The 13,091-nt window shown below is 37.2% G+C and overlaps 1 protein-coding gene across 3 annotated transcripts in view; it reads left to right on the plus strand.

Annotated features, from left to right (window-relative positions):
* Window positions 1-13,091, plus strand: part of LOC126756875 (uncharacterized) — a 375,204-nt gene that overhangs the window by 355,314 nt on the left and 6,799 nt on the right. For all 3 annotated transcript variants that reach the window (XM_050470358.1, XM_050470359.1, XM_050470360.1), the window contains 2 exons: window positions 12,469-12,631; window positions 12,750-12,979. In XM_050470358.1, the coding sequence (XP_050326315.1) occupies window positions 12,469-12,631; window positions 12,750-12,979 (393 nt within the window). The remainder of the gene's footprint in view (window positions 1-12,468; window positions 12,632-12,749; window positions 12,980-13,091) is intronic.

Raw genomic sequence — 13,091 nt, forward strand, 5'->3', positions numbered from 1 at the left:
GTTTACTTTGGAAAATGAAACTTCCTCATTGTGCTTAGACAAACATATTTATACATTGTACTTACGTAGACGACACCAAGAAATACTTACATAGGTTAGGTTGGTTGAATCACCCCTTTCATTATAAGCAGACGAATAGGTGACACACCATGCCATATAAACGTATGTATGTATGTGTGCATGCAAATTGGTTACGCACACCAGTTCATACCCAAAATTATGGCCACTTTTAATGTTCAACAATTCGGTGTACATTTATTAAGTGCTTAAACTTTTATAGCTGCTTTTTATTGCTGCGTGCCTTTCCTAATGACACTGTCACGCTGTCTGCCACATTCACTTACATGTTATATGTATGTGTGTATGTATATAATAAAAGCAAAAGAAATGCAAAAGGCAATCTGCAGCGAAAATATTTCAACACATGCGACAACCTTTTCAACGAAGCCATATGTATATACATACATATAAACATACATATATGTTTAATATTTTTGTTTCGCTCTGTATATACATACATATGTATGTGTGTTTTTGGTTTTTCTCTGTTTTCTTTTTTCTTAATGGCCCCAGTCTTTGCCATTTTCCTTCATCGTCCTTCATTTTCAGCTCACGTTTATTAATTAATTTGTTTTGGCTTTGTAAATATGTCTCACCTCATATTTGCGGTATCCGACAACACGTGGCTAAATACCATATACTATATAGATATGTATTATATATGAACATTTATACATTTTCACTCAACAACTTGCAAGTAATATTCTTAGGTAATTTGATGTCCTTGTACATCATGTGTAGCACACATCACAATATATATATATTCGTATATATACATATATATGTTTTTTAAGCATTCGCAGCTTGATCGTAATTAAAGGGTGTTAGCTTTGCACAGCAGGACGCTTTTTGTGGCATAATTTGAGGATATCAGAGGATTTACCGAAAAATATATTTTTTTTATTGTGTTGTGTGGTAACTTGATAGAATGAATTGTTGGTTGCTATTATTATTAATAAATATTTATATTATGTATATTAGAGTGATTCAAAAAAAAAAAATTTTTTTTTTCGTTTGGTACTCGGAAAAATAGGTTCCTAGACACCTCTAAGAAAGCCTCTCCAAAAATCTATTCATAATAATTTTTTTCATTGAGTTATAAAATTCATAAGAAATAAAAAATTTTCCCAAAAATAATCAAACTTTAACTGTTAATATCTTTTAAACGTTTGGGTTTACGAAAAAATCATAATAGACCTTTTTTGTAGAGCATTCAATTTCCTACAAAATCTAAAGAACAATATATTTTTTTAAGTAGGCCTTGAGAGGCTTTCTTAGAGGTGTCTAGGAACCTATTTTACCGAGTATCAAACGAAAATTTTTTTTTTTTTTTGAATCACTCTAATGTATATAGTCAATTTATTAAACTGGAATTGCACCAAAGAATAATTAGTTTGCTTTATGTTTAAAAATAAAAATAAATATACATATCTGATATAGTATATTGTCAATAATATTTCAGATTACCATACAAGATCTTGAGTGTATTTGTCCGCCATATGTGCCATGCATTTTGCATATTCCTGTATGTATAGTAACTCCTCCCATTTTATTAATTTGTCATTAATTAGTTTTATAGGAAAAAAAAAATAATGTTTTGTTGGTAGCACTATAAAATATTTTCCAAACAATTTTGAAGAAACTGAAGAGTTGAAGATCTTGTCTAACTAACAAATTTGGACTCATTTAGTAAAGGTAGAACCGATTATCATAGGACCATATTTAATATTTTCATTTAACAATGGCTGGGAAACTGTTAACTGATTATAGCGATTTTCTTTCGCAATTCAGAAGTGTGATATTGATATTTTTCGTCATCGTGTCATTATTTTATCATTAAAGCTGTCAAATGTCCTACCAAAACAATAAAAAAGAAAGGCTGCATTATAGGAGCTTATGGCGACACTTTCTCTTTTCTTTCTAATGAAAAAGATAAGTGTGAAAAGCATATCTTCTAAATTTTCCTATTGTCAATTTATTTTCTTTGTATTTGTCATAGCAAGAACTATGCATTAGTCTGCAAGTGGCGAATGTTGTAAGGAATACCATAATGCATGTGAACATACGAAAAAGTATTTCAAGAAATATAGTTTATTTTCTTATATTTAATTTTTTATTTAATTTATTTTTTTTTATTTAATTTATTTTTTTATTTATCACCATCGTTCGGATATATTTGTCGTTCAATTTTTTATAATATTTTGTTGATACAATGCCAATATAAGCTAAATCGGTGGATAAATATGATGTTTATAAATATTTCGACCCTAGCTCCCGCCCATGGAGCATTTTCGTATGAATATTTCATAGTTAATTGTGCACTTAAAATCAACTGTGACCATCATGTGAAAAATGATAACTTTTATGCTCATAACGAAGTATATATGTATGTATATAGTGAAATTCCTCATAAACAGACAACTACACGTGTTTATGACCGACTAAGGGAGTTATCCATATGGGGGCGTGCCAAAAATGAGTGTTTAAAAGTTATTCTTAGAGTCTGAAGCTACATCGCCGAACTATATTTCTATTGAACTAATAAAGGCGCGCCAATGTCAGCCAGAAGTGAATGAATGAAATTATACCATTAGTTTTCGTAGAGCCACGGCTAACCGCGGACGGCACCAGCGCAGGAAAATTTGTTTACTGTGATTATTCTACGTATTGTTCTTCGAAAACACACTGTCTCAAAACAACAACAATCATTAGGAAAAAAGCGGCAATTACAAATTGTACACAATTTCCTTTGCACATTTTATGAAATTTTGTCTTTTTATTAGAACGAAATATTACGAAAATAGCGCCCGTGTCCGGTCATTGAAACATACTCACGTCCGGTTATAGGAACTTCTTTTGTACGAAAATAATATTGAAAACGCTGTGTTCATGAAATTTCTCCATTATGGCCTATGTCCGGCTATGAGGTCTCTACGTAATGTAGAATTTCATTGTCATGCATATCATTCAGATATTAACTGCTACTCCTATTGACGCTATATTTTTAGTGTATCCCGCCTTTGTCCTTGAGAAAGCGTGTTCAGTAGGGCACTTAGACAAGTAGCAAACCGAGTGGGACAGATATATAAAACTATGCGATTTTTTCGGAATTATAAAAAAACTACTGTTATAAATATTGTTCGTAAAAATGACTAGCGGTTGAAAAAATTAAAAGTTCACATTACCTAATTTTGGCATTTTACCAAAAATTTTGTCCAGCCAAAATTCGACTTTTTATCGGAACAAAATACTTGTAGACATGGAGAACCATATATAGAACATGCAGAAATACCAGAAAGTTGATAGTGATCGAATCATTTGCCTCCGCGATTGAACTGAGCGCTACATTTTAGTAGGCTGTATCTGAAAAATTATTGTAAATATCGATTTAAAATTGAGTATGTTTTTAGTATTTCACAAACCGAACTCTAATATACCGGTGAAGTTGTTGGTGGGAAGTCATTTCCTCTACTGATTCAGGCGTTTGTGGAGAGATTTACTCAGAAGCTTCTATCAACTCCAGACTTTCTAAATATTGGTGTTTTTCAAGCCGAAGTTACTGACTATAAGATATTTTACTACCTCGGAGAGAAATAACCATCCACTCAGATAGTTTGAACTCATAAAGAGTGTTCTTGGCCAAGAAGTTCGTAACCTATCAATAGCATCGAGTCTCTTTGTGATAAGACTGTTTTGGGTGCCAGGCCACAACCGAATCGCAGGCAATTATAAAGCTAATGAACTAGCAAGAAAAGGCACAAGATCGATTACAAGAGGTCTAGCGATCCCTTTGCCCTTAGTAAGGCTAGCCTCTCCCAGCTGTGGGGGTCTTAAGGACTTGAGAGACATCCCGCTGAACTTGCGGGAATGGAAATTAATATTTTTCTTTTTTATAGTTTACATATAGCAGTACATCTAACGTCTGCTATTTATTATTCAGCTAGAGAGCCATTTGATCTTTCTTTAACACACTCAGTTGAAAGACACCCACCAACTTTCCAACGAAAATCCATTAGCAAAAACATAATAAAATTTATCATTTCGCAAATAATGAGACAACAGTAAATAATGTCGAAAATAAACTCCAACCAACTACTTACACATTGCGCTGTTGACAAAAAAGCAAGCGAAAATGCGCACGTTGTTGTTGCCGCAAATCAATATATAAATAAATGTTGTGCTTTTCCACGCAGAAAATATGCGTAGCTACAATGGAATGCTGGCGAAACGTGCCGAGCATAAAGAATGTAAGCGAAGCAGGATGAGTGCAGATATGCAGGACAATGCCAACCATAAGGACTGGCTTATGGTTATGTGTATGTATGGGTGCGTGTTTGTAGGGCCAAGTTAATGGAGTAGACTTGGTGCGGCAGAATGTGGACGCAAAGGCCGAGAGCACGCTCGCCAAACACATACCAGCACACGCTTGCTCGCTTGGTATTCATGAGGGCCGTGCGCAGCAGATGGATGCCGGCCAACAACAATGGCAAATAATGACAAACTACAAGCGCAAACAACGATAATAACTCGTTAGTGTTGTTAGAGAGAAGAAGAACGCAAGCAAATAAAATGAATATATTTGTGTTTGCACAGATGCAAAATGCAAACAGTTCGTCAACTAAACTTGACTGGCTTCAGCTAAGGCACTTCGTTGTTCGTTTTCGTTTTTATTTTTGTTGTTGTTTTTTTGTTTTTCTTTTTCTGTGTAAGTGGCGCAAATATATTTTCTTTAACAGTTTTTGTGCAAGCTCAGTTGATCAGCCAACGAAGCGAATGCGAGCCAAACGGAGCAAAGAGTGCCTTTACTGACCTGACCCTTTCTTGCCTCAATGGCAAAAAAAAGCTTTAAAATATGTAAAAGTAAAAATAGTTGGACCACGAGTTCCCTTTGCTGCTGGATGATGAATAAATGTGAAAGAATATTGCTTGCTGGTCCCCCATATATATGCCATATGTGTTGTATTTGTTTGTGTGTGTGTGCGCATAAATGAGTTTTCCACTGAGGCAGCGTCCACATTGAGATGCAAGTCACATGTGGCAGCGGCGCGTGCAAAAAAATTGATAGAAGCAGCAGCAAAAAGTGCTGCATGTATGGTTATTTTAACATGCAACGTACTTCACACACACACACACAGCAAGGACAAGCGAAAACGGTCAGTGGTGAGAGAGAGGCGTAGAGTGCAGTGGCTAAAAGCACCAAGCAACCCACACACTCACTTCTTATTTTTCTTTTTGTCTTATGCAATATGCATGTGTGCACACACACACATACTCACAAACAGATGTGAGGCGTGCGCCTAGCTGTATGCCAGGGAAATCGGTCAGCCAGCGCAAAGTGGGGCATTCGGCGAGTACGCGCTTAGCATTCTACAACCATATGAAGCATAAGAAAAGTTAAAAAAAACATATTAAAGCAAAAACTAAAAACAGCTCAGCTCGTGGTCAGCAAGGCGCACATTACGTGCCGCACGACACTCGCCAGTGAGTCACAGGATTTACTGATTGCCTCAGCGGCCGGCACGCTGTGGGGTGCATTTTGTCGTAAGTAAGCGTTCTTTTCACCTTCATCGCCATCACTACACCATCGATGGGACGCACTGCAACCGCAGTAAGCTCTGTGGCGCTCTGCTGCAATTGTTGCATGCAATAAAATACGGCTGTGCGCACATATGTGTGTGCTTAATATGTTTAGCTTGCGATTTGTATTCCCCTTTGCTGGCTTTTTCAGCTTTAACCATTCTCTTCTCTCACTTTTTAATATCTCCTTTACATATTCCTCATTCTGTTGGTTGTTTTTGTTTTTCCTTGCTTGGTTCGCTGCAAGTTTTCCAATTCTTAGCTGTCAACTTGTTAATGGTTTCAGCAATTGGTGAAATCGCATAAATGGGTGCATGAGAGGGCTTTGAATTGCAAATGCGGTGATTAGTCATCGAACCAAATGAAGTCTTGTACTCGTAAATATACGACTAGTATTATTAAATATGTAATTTTTTTGATTCTAACTCGTTGGGTATAATGATGTTATATTATTGGGTAGTCGAAAAAGTGTTTTCGTATTTCTAATCAAACTTCAACTATAATAATAAATAAATAAACAAATCTGTACCATTTTGGTCGAGCACTGTTTACCATTTTTCCGCTAGAGACATTATTCCATCAGTGTAAAACTGCCCAATATATATTATGCCCAATGGCTCTGCGTGGAAGTGAGGAGACACAATGAGACTCTTTTATTTATTTTGATCTTGATTTTATCTTTGATATTTCAATGACCAAATTCCTTCTCCATATTATAATGAAACGGCCTTTCCATCGGCTGCCTTGTGAATTCCAGTCGATAGCGTTCCAGGTGATTGTGCCTGTATCTCGCCTAAGTACATGCCCGAGCTAGCACCATTTTCTTTTCAGCATATCTGCCCATAGAGGTGTTGGGTTTGTGCATGAGAACAAGTCCGTGTGGGAGACGATGACGGGCCAGTAAATACGGAAAATATCGCTATGTAAATCTTTGCAGTTTTTTTATTTCAGAAGCTACGATATTCCATGTGTGCCAGCCGTAGAAAAGTGTGGACTTGACATTGGTGTCGAATATTTTTATTTTGGTACGCCAAAGAATGATCCAGGAGCACCAGACCGCATGGAGGTCGCCGACAACTTGATTGGCCTTCTTTATACGGTTGATGATGTCTACCTTTGATTCTCGGTTGCTTCTATAAATCTGCCCAGGAATACACTTCTTTGAGCTCTATGCCATCGACTTTGAAGTTACCGGCCGACCTGAGGCCTACTTTCGCTGCAGTCTCTTGCACCATAGCTAATTTTTTCCCATGTCAGCAATAGTGTGTGCCATTAAGCATATATCGTCTGCAAAATCTAGGTCTTCGATCCGTCTACTTATACTACAATTCCTGCCATTACGTTATCTAATATGGTTTTAAACGAAAGCGGTGTCAGAAATCAGCTTTAACAGATGCCCACCTCTACTTTTGTTCGTTTACTGAGTTTTTTTTTGTATGAAATACGACAATTCGCATCAGAGTTAAACATTCCTATCAGTTTTGAGTGGATCTCTCTACAAATTAAAGCGTTTCAGATTGCTTGATGATGAAGTATATCCAATGCCTGTTGAAAGTTGATAAAGATGAGATAGAGGAAGGCGCCATTCGAATAATTGCTCCACTATTACACGTTTGCTATTTACTTGGTCAATGCAGGTGCAAACTGCAAAAAATCTGCTTTTATATTTTGCTCAATTTCGTTATCACGCGCTCGATGCGTATGTTGCATACTTTATTCACCATGCTCAGATGATACACTTTGTCTGATCGTCTTTCTTGAGAAGATTGAATATGATACCTTCTTTTCATTCTGGGGATAAATGTCTTTTGCCCCAGAAGTACCCGAAAATGGGTCCGATCAGACAAACTGTGATTTGATAGTTCGCTTTTGCGTTAGAGAGATTGACAATTGGATAGGAGAGATTAGATTTATCGAACGTGGGACCACCTTGTTGAAACCAAATGTCGCCGAGACCACAAATTTCAATTTCAGGCATTAAACAGTCGGTTATTATGATGCGATAACAGGAATATCCAATTACGTACTCACCGGCAAAAGGAAACGAACTGGCGCGCTGGTTCCACCGGCCCATAAACCGTTGTTTTTTCTGAATGAAGTGTCAGTGGTTTCTTGAAAAATTGGTTTAAGATTGACAGGTTATCTGTCTTTCTATACGATTCTGGTGTCGAGATATTGACTGAGGCATCCGCACCTGCTACCACACGTAATGGCAGAGACATTATATTCGCTTTACTATCCCTGGTCCATCTTTCGTAATTTGTATGGCGATTTTCTTGCTGAATTTCTATAACCACTTAATATATTTTCTCTAAATATTCTGAGTATGCTCGTAGAACTCCATACAATGGCCTACCACTTTTTGATTGAAGCAGAAATTGAATTTTTGCTGGCCAAAAAAACTTTTGGGTTGAAAAAATTATTTGAAAACGCCGCCGTTTTGTTAAGTTTTTATTTTTTCGACGCTGGTCTTTGTCCGGCCAATATTTTCTAGAGCTGACTTCTAGAACCGTGTGCTTAAACTATTTTGGATATCGGTTTTCACGACAGTCGGGCCTAAGTAACCGGAACGTAATCGGATTTTTATCCGGCCAAGGACTCGACACCATTCCACGAATTCAGGAATGTTTTATGTCACTACAACAACAAACAATTTTATATTAGTTCCATAAGAATTAATTGCACCAAATGCACCACAAAAATCTCATTTTCTTTAATATACACCGTAACCTTTGCTCTAAAAATACCAGCCATACGCTGTACACCGAAGCTTACTTACTCTCTCAGCGCATTAAAAGCATGAAAATAAAGCTTTGTACTACAAAACGAAATAAAACACACAATAATGAAATAAAAATAAAATAACAATCAAACTAAATGCAACAATTGCAGATAAACGTAAACATTTGCGAAAACTAATAACAACAATAACAACAACAGCAACTGCACAGTTTTGGTGTTGCAACTACAAAAGGCTGCAATCGCAATGCGAGTAAACGCTTTAAATGCAGCTGTTGTTATTGTAATTGTTGTTGGCACTGCTTTGCTGCAACGCTGCTTGCCACTGACAGTGATGGAGTGTCGAGGCAGAGGAGCAGAGCAAAACACAGCAACGGCAACTAAGTATGACGGCCGGGCAGAGGAACACACACACACACACACACACACACACAATTTCCATAACAATACACGTGATCGAGTATGCATCCGTGTGTGAATGGGTTTGTGCGCATTGCAACATTGTGCAGATATTGCCATTGTACGGTTGAAACTTTTCACCGCAGCAACTGATTTCCAACGACCAGCAAAAGCAACAATTTCCAGTTTATTTTTGTAGAAAGCAAAAATATCCACCAAAGTTTAGCTAAGCGCTTCGCAGTGATTCAGAAACGTGTGTGGATAATCCAGTTGTTGGGAGTGAATAAAGGCAAATAATGTGCTGAATTCATTTCGGGTGCAATTCCGACTGCCATTCATGTAACTGTTAATGGGAAGGTTTTGTTTGATTTTTTTGTCTTGTAAAACAAAAAAAAAAGAATTTTCGTTTGTTTTCGAATTTTATCTTTACTATACTGAAGTCTTATACCTAGCATCCAATCCGTTCAGTTAAATTCGAAGGAATGAGCGTCTTGCTGAGCTGAACTTATGGTACTCACATCTATATATTGCAAAATCTCTACCGATCCTTTCCCTAAATATTGAAATTATGATATTTTTTACTTATCAATCTAGCCTGAATAAAAATTGCTTAGTTCTAAGATTTGTGTACCAGAAATTAATAAGACCGCATTTACGCATGGAGACTTTTGTTGCTCATTAGAGGAAAATTCTCTTTTGGTGTTGCTCATTTCCAACTCGAGTTTCCAGACTCGATTCATTCACAAGGTCGAGTTGGAAATGTGCAACATCAAAAGAGAACTTCCCAGGTTGATTCGAGTCTACAAACTCAAGTTGGAAAATTTATTGCATTTCTTTTCTTTTGTTGTTCTCCAATTTATATATGATTAAAAGTCTTTTAAAACCGAGCACGATTGCAACCCTGGAAAGCAATTAAAAACAAAAAATGTCGAAGTTCGTACTGGGAACTGATTTGAACAAGAACATAATGCGTATTGACCGCGCATGAGCGACTCCGTCTCTTCTTCTTTCAGAAAAAGATCTCGCGATATATATATATATACTAAGATATATACAAGCATCTAGCCCGAGCAAAGTGGTTCGGTTCCTTCCTTTCCGGACTGTCCTCCTCCAACAAACTTGTTTGAGCAGCAATGATCCGAAAAAGATATATCTATATTTTTATATACCATCTGATAAATATATGCAAGATGAATGCTGAAAAAAGTTACTTCGACTTATTGCAAAGAATACGGACCATGGTCCAATGAAATCTGATTTTATAAATGGATAGAATCGGACTTTAATGTACATTTAATGTGATAATATGGTTCTAAGGTTTTTGAAAAGATAATATTGTCCCGACTTTTTAAAAATTTAATGTTCTCTGCATAATTTAGTAAAAGCATTGTATTTAACCACCTTATATAACGAAGAAAATGGACGAATTCGAGTAATGATCAGGCCCACTCTCCATATAAAAGTATTGTTTAGATATTCAAACATTTTGATCTCGCTAAGCAATAATGCCAGATTTATTAGTCCTTCATACGAATGAGTTTACAAATTGAACTATGGATGTGACTACAGCTTCATAACTCCGGAACTACTTGAACTATTTTAACAAATTGTTGAGCATTCTGTTCCCAAGATGCCTGAATGGCACAGTTTTGAAATGAGCGAAATCACACCACAACCATACCTACTACCCATAACTAGATTTTTTCCTAGGTTGGTATGACTATCAGTGTCATCACAGTCATTTGAGCTTAGTATAAGCTTGTCTCTTTAAAATACATAATGAGCATTCGGCGATTTTTACGATGAAGTAAATTATTCAACAAAGAAGAGGAGGATAGGAGAATTGGAAAAGCCCTTCGGTGATAATTTTCTGTCTCGAGAAAGTGTTTTTGATTGGTACAAATTATTCAAAGAGGGTCAAAAACGTGTTGACGACGAACTACGTCCAGGACGGCCATCGACATTAACAGTCAGAGATCTTACTGACATTGTTGGAATATCGGAAGGATACATGAAAGCCATTTTGAAAGATCATTTGGACATAAGAAAAGTGAAATCACGATTGGTTCCAAATTTACTAAATTTTTTCGAAAAACAGTGTCGCGTTAATCTCTGTGAAACAGTGCCGACTACCAGTATGTCATGAAACGTATTATTACTGGCGGGAGTTTTGGATCTATGCTTACGACCCGAAAACAGACGATCAATTGGCCGAATATCGTGGCAAAGGGGAACCGAAGCCGAAAAACCACGTCAAAGCAGATCAAAAACCAGATTATGTTGACAGTTATCTTCGATTATCGAGGTGTGGTGTACTCCGAATTCCTTCTGACCGACCAAACTGTCATTTTGCGTCGTTTGCAAATTCGTAAAAAATGAAATATAAGCCGACCGGTGTCGCATACTGGAACAGGTGTTTGGTGACTTCTGGCTATTCAGGTTTTTATTACTTTGAAGGGGAAAAAAAACCTTGGAACAGGTGTTTGGTGCCAAGCAGGATTCCTTTGAGGAGGACGGCATAGATTTTGAAGAATAAATTAAAAATTTTAAAATTATGAACAAAGTCTTACTATTTTTTGCTCATAATAGTACATTTTCTATTTAATGCATGGGTACCGAATGTGAGGCACACAGTCTTGAACCAAAAGTACACACTTTCTACGATCTACACCATTCTATGCCTGTGTTCGGTCAAAATGGGAGACTTTTCAATGGAATAAAGCGAAAACGTGATTTGTTGATTATTATTATATGATTTATACTCGTATTAATCAGTTTTACTTTAAACAATTTATTTCGAATAGTTAGAAAGCAATTTTAATGAACCCAAGTGAGCAAGTGCTCCATGGAGTACTAGATCAGGAGTTAAAAAATTAAAAAACTCTCAAGCAGAAATAATTAAAATATTAAATACAAATTCAAACAAGCCGTCTGTTGCTGAAACAACTGCTTGAAGCCACCTAATCATCGTGTGGCTAGTGAATTTGTCGTTATTTTTTCGATGTGGTGAACAGTTGGCCGAAATCGCATTTGAAAATTGCTGCTGGTGGCCAACAATTCAACAACAAACTTTTGCGCCCTTACAATGTCGTTGTAATCTCTTTTCGTACAAAATTACCGCACCTCTCCCTCGATATGCGCACAGACTTACTGCAACTCCATGCGCTCACGGCTGCTGCTCCGTAGCCGAAGTTTTTCTAACGGAAGCGGAAATTTCCAGTTTGTGGTTAGTTTTTTAAGCTACAAGTTTCACTAAATTTTTTCTCTCTTTTCCGTTCGGCAAAAGTTGTGAAATTACTTTTTTCATGTGTGTATGACTGTGTGTGTGTGTGGCGAGTGGCAGGCTTAAGACGCATCCTAAACTGTATCCATCCTTTGCGTTGCCGCAATTAGTGTGTTAGTTTATTTTCGTCCACAGATTTCGTTATTATTTTGTTGTTGTTAATATTGTTGTCGTTTGTAGCCATAGAAACTTGAAACTTTTAAATTTTTAATGGCCACCGCTGGTGCATAATTGCAGGCGCCACTTTGCAATTCAATTTGTACACTTTTGTTGTTATTGTTTTTGTTGTTTTGTATTTGTATAATGCCAACACTAATTTGGCAGCACTTCAAAAAATGTCGAAAATGCCGTCATTTCGTATGTGGAACTCTTTAATAATTGCTCACTCTCTCTTTCTCTTCTCTTCACAGTGCATGAAGGCCTATGTGGACTTTGAAATTACCGAAGGCGCTTACGAGATCTCGTGTCCCGATGCCCAATGCCCGGCGCAAGGCATTATGACACTACCCGAAATCGCCAACTTGACGACCACCAATCTGATGAAGAAGCATCATCGATACCGACTCAATAAAGGTAACATATTTGCTGCTATTGGCGGCCTTAACCTATAAATTCAGTTGCCGCATATAAAAAATTTCAAATTTAAAAGAATATTAAACTCAACAGTGTTCCTTTGCTTTCTCTCTAACAGAAATCGAAATGGATAAGACGCGCACCTGGTGTCCGCGTGCTGGCTGCGAAACGGTTTGCCTCGTCGGCGTAGGTCCACATTCCGATGCCACACCGTCCACCTCGACCGGCGGTGGTAGCGGTGGCACACACACAGCCACTTTCACTGACAGCCAAGGCGCACAACAGTCGCTCTGCGCCGTGCAGTGTCCGTCGTGCAAAGATGAGTTTTGCTCGGCCTGCAAGAAGGCGGTAAGTACTTGTGACACTCGCTTCACCTGCCAACCTTTATGGGGTGTGTTGGTTATACTTACCCATTTGTGCTTTTATTATTTTGTTATTTTTACCTTTTAACGTTTTTTTG

Source organism: Bactrocera neohumeralis, chromosome 4 (genome assembly GCF_024586455.1).
Source record: "Bactrocera neohumeralis isolate Rockhampton chromosome 4, APGP_CSIRO_Bneo_wtdbg2-racon-allhic-juicebox.fasta_v2, whole genome shotgun sequence".
NCBI lineage: Eukaryota > Metazoa > Arthropoda > Insecta > Diptera > Tephritidae > Bactrocera > Bactrocera neohumeralis.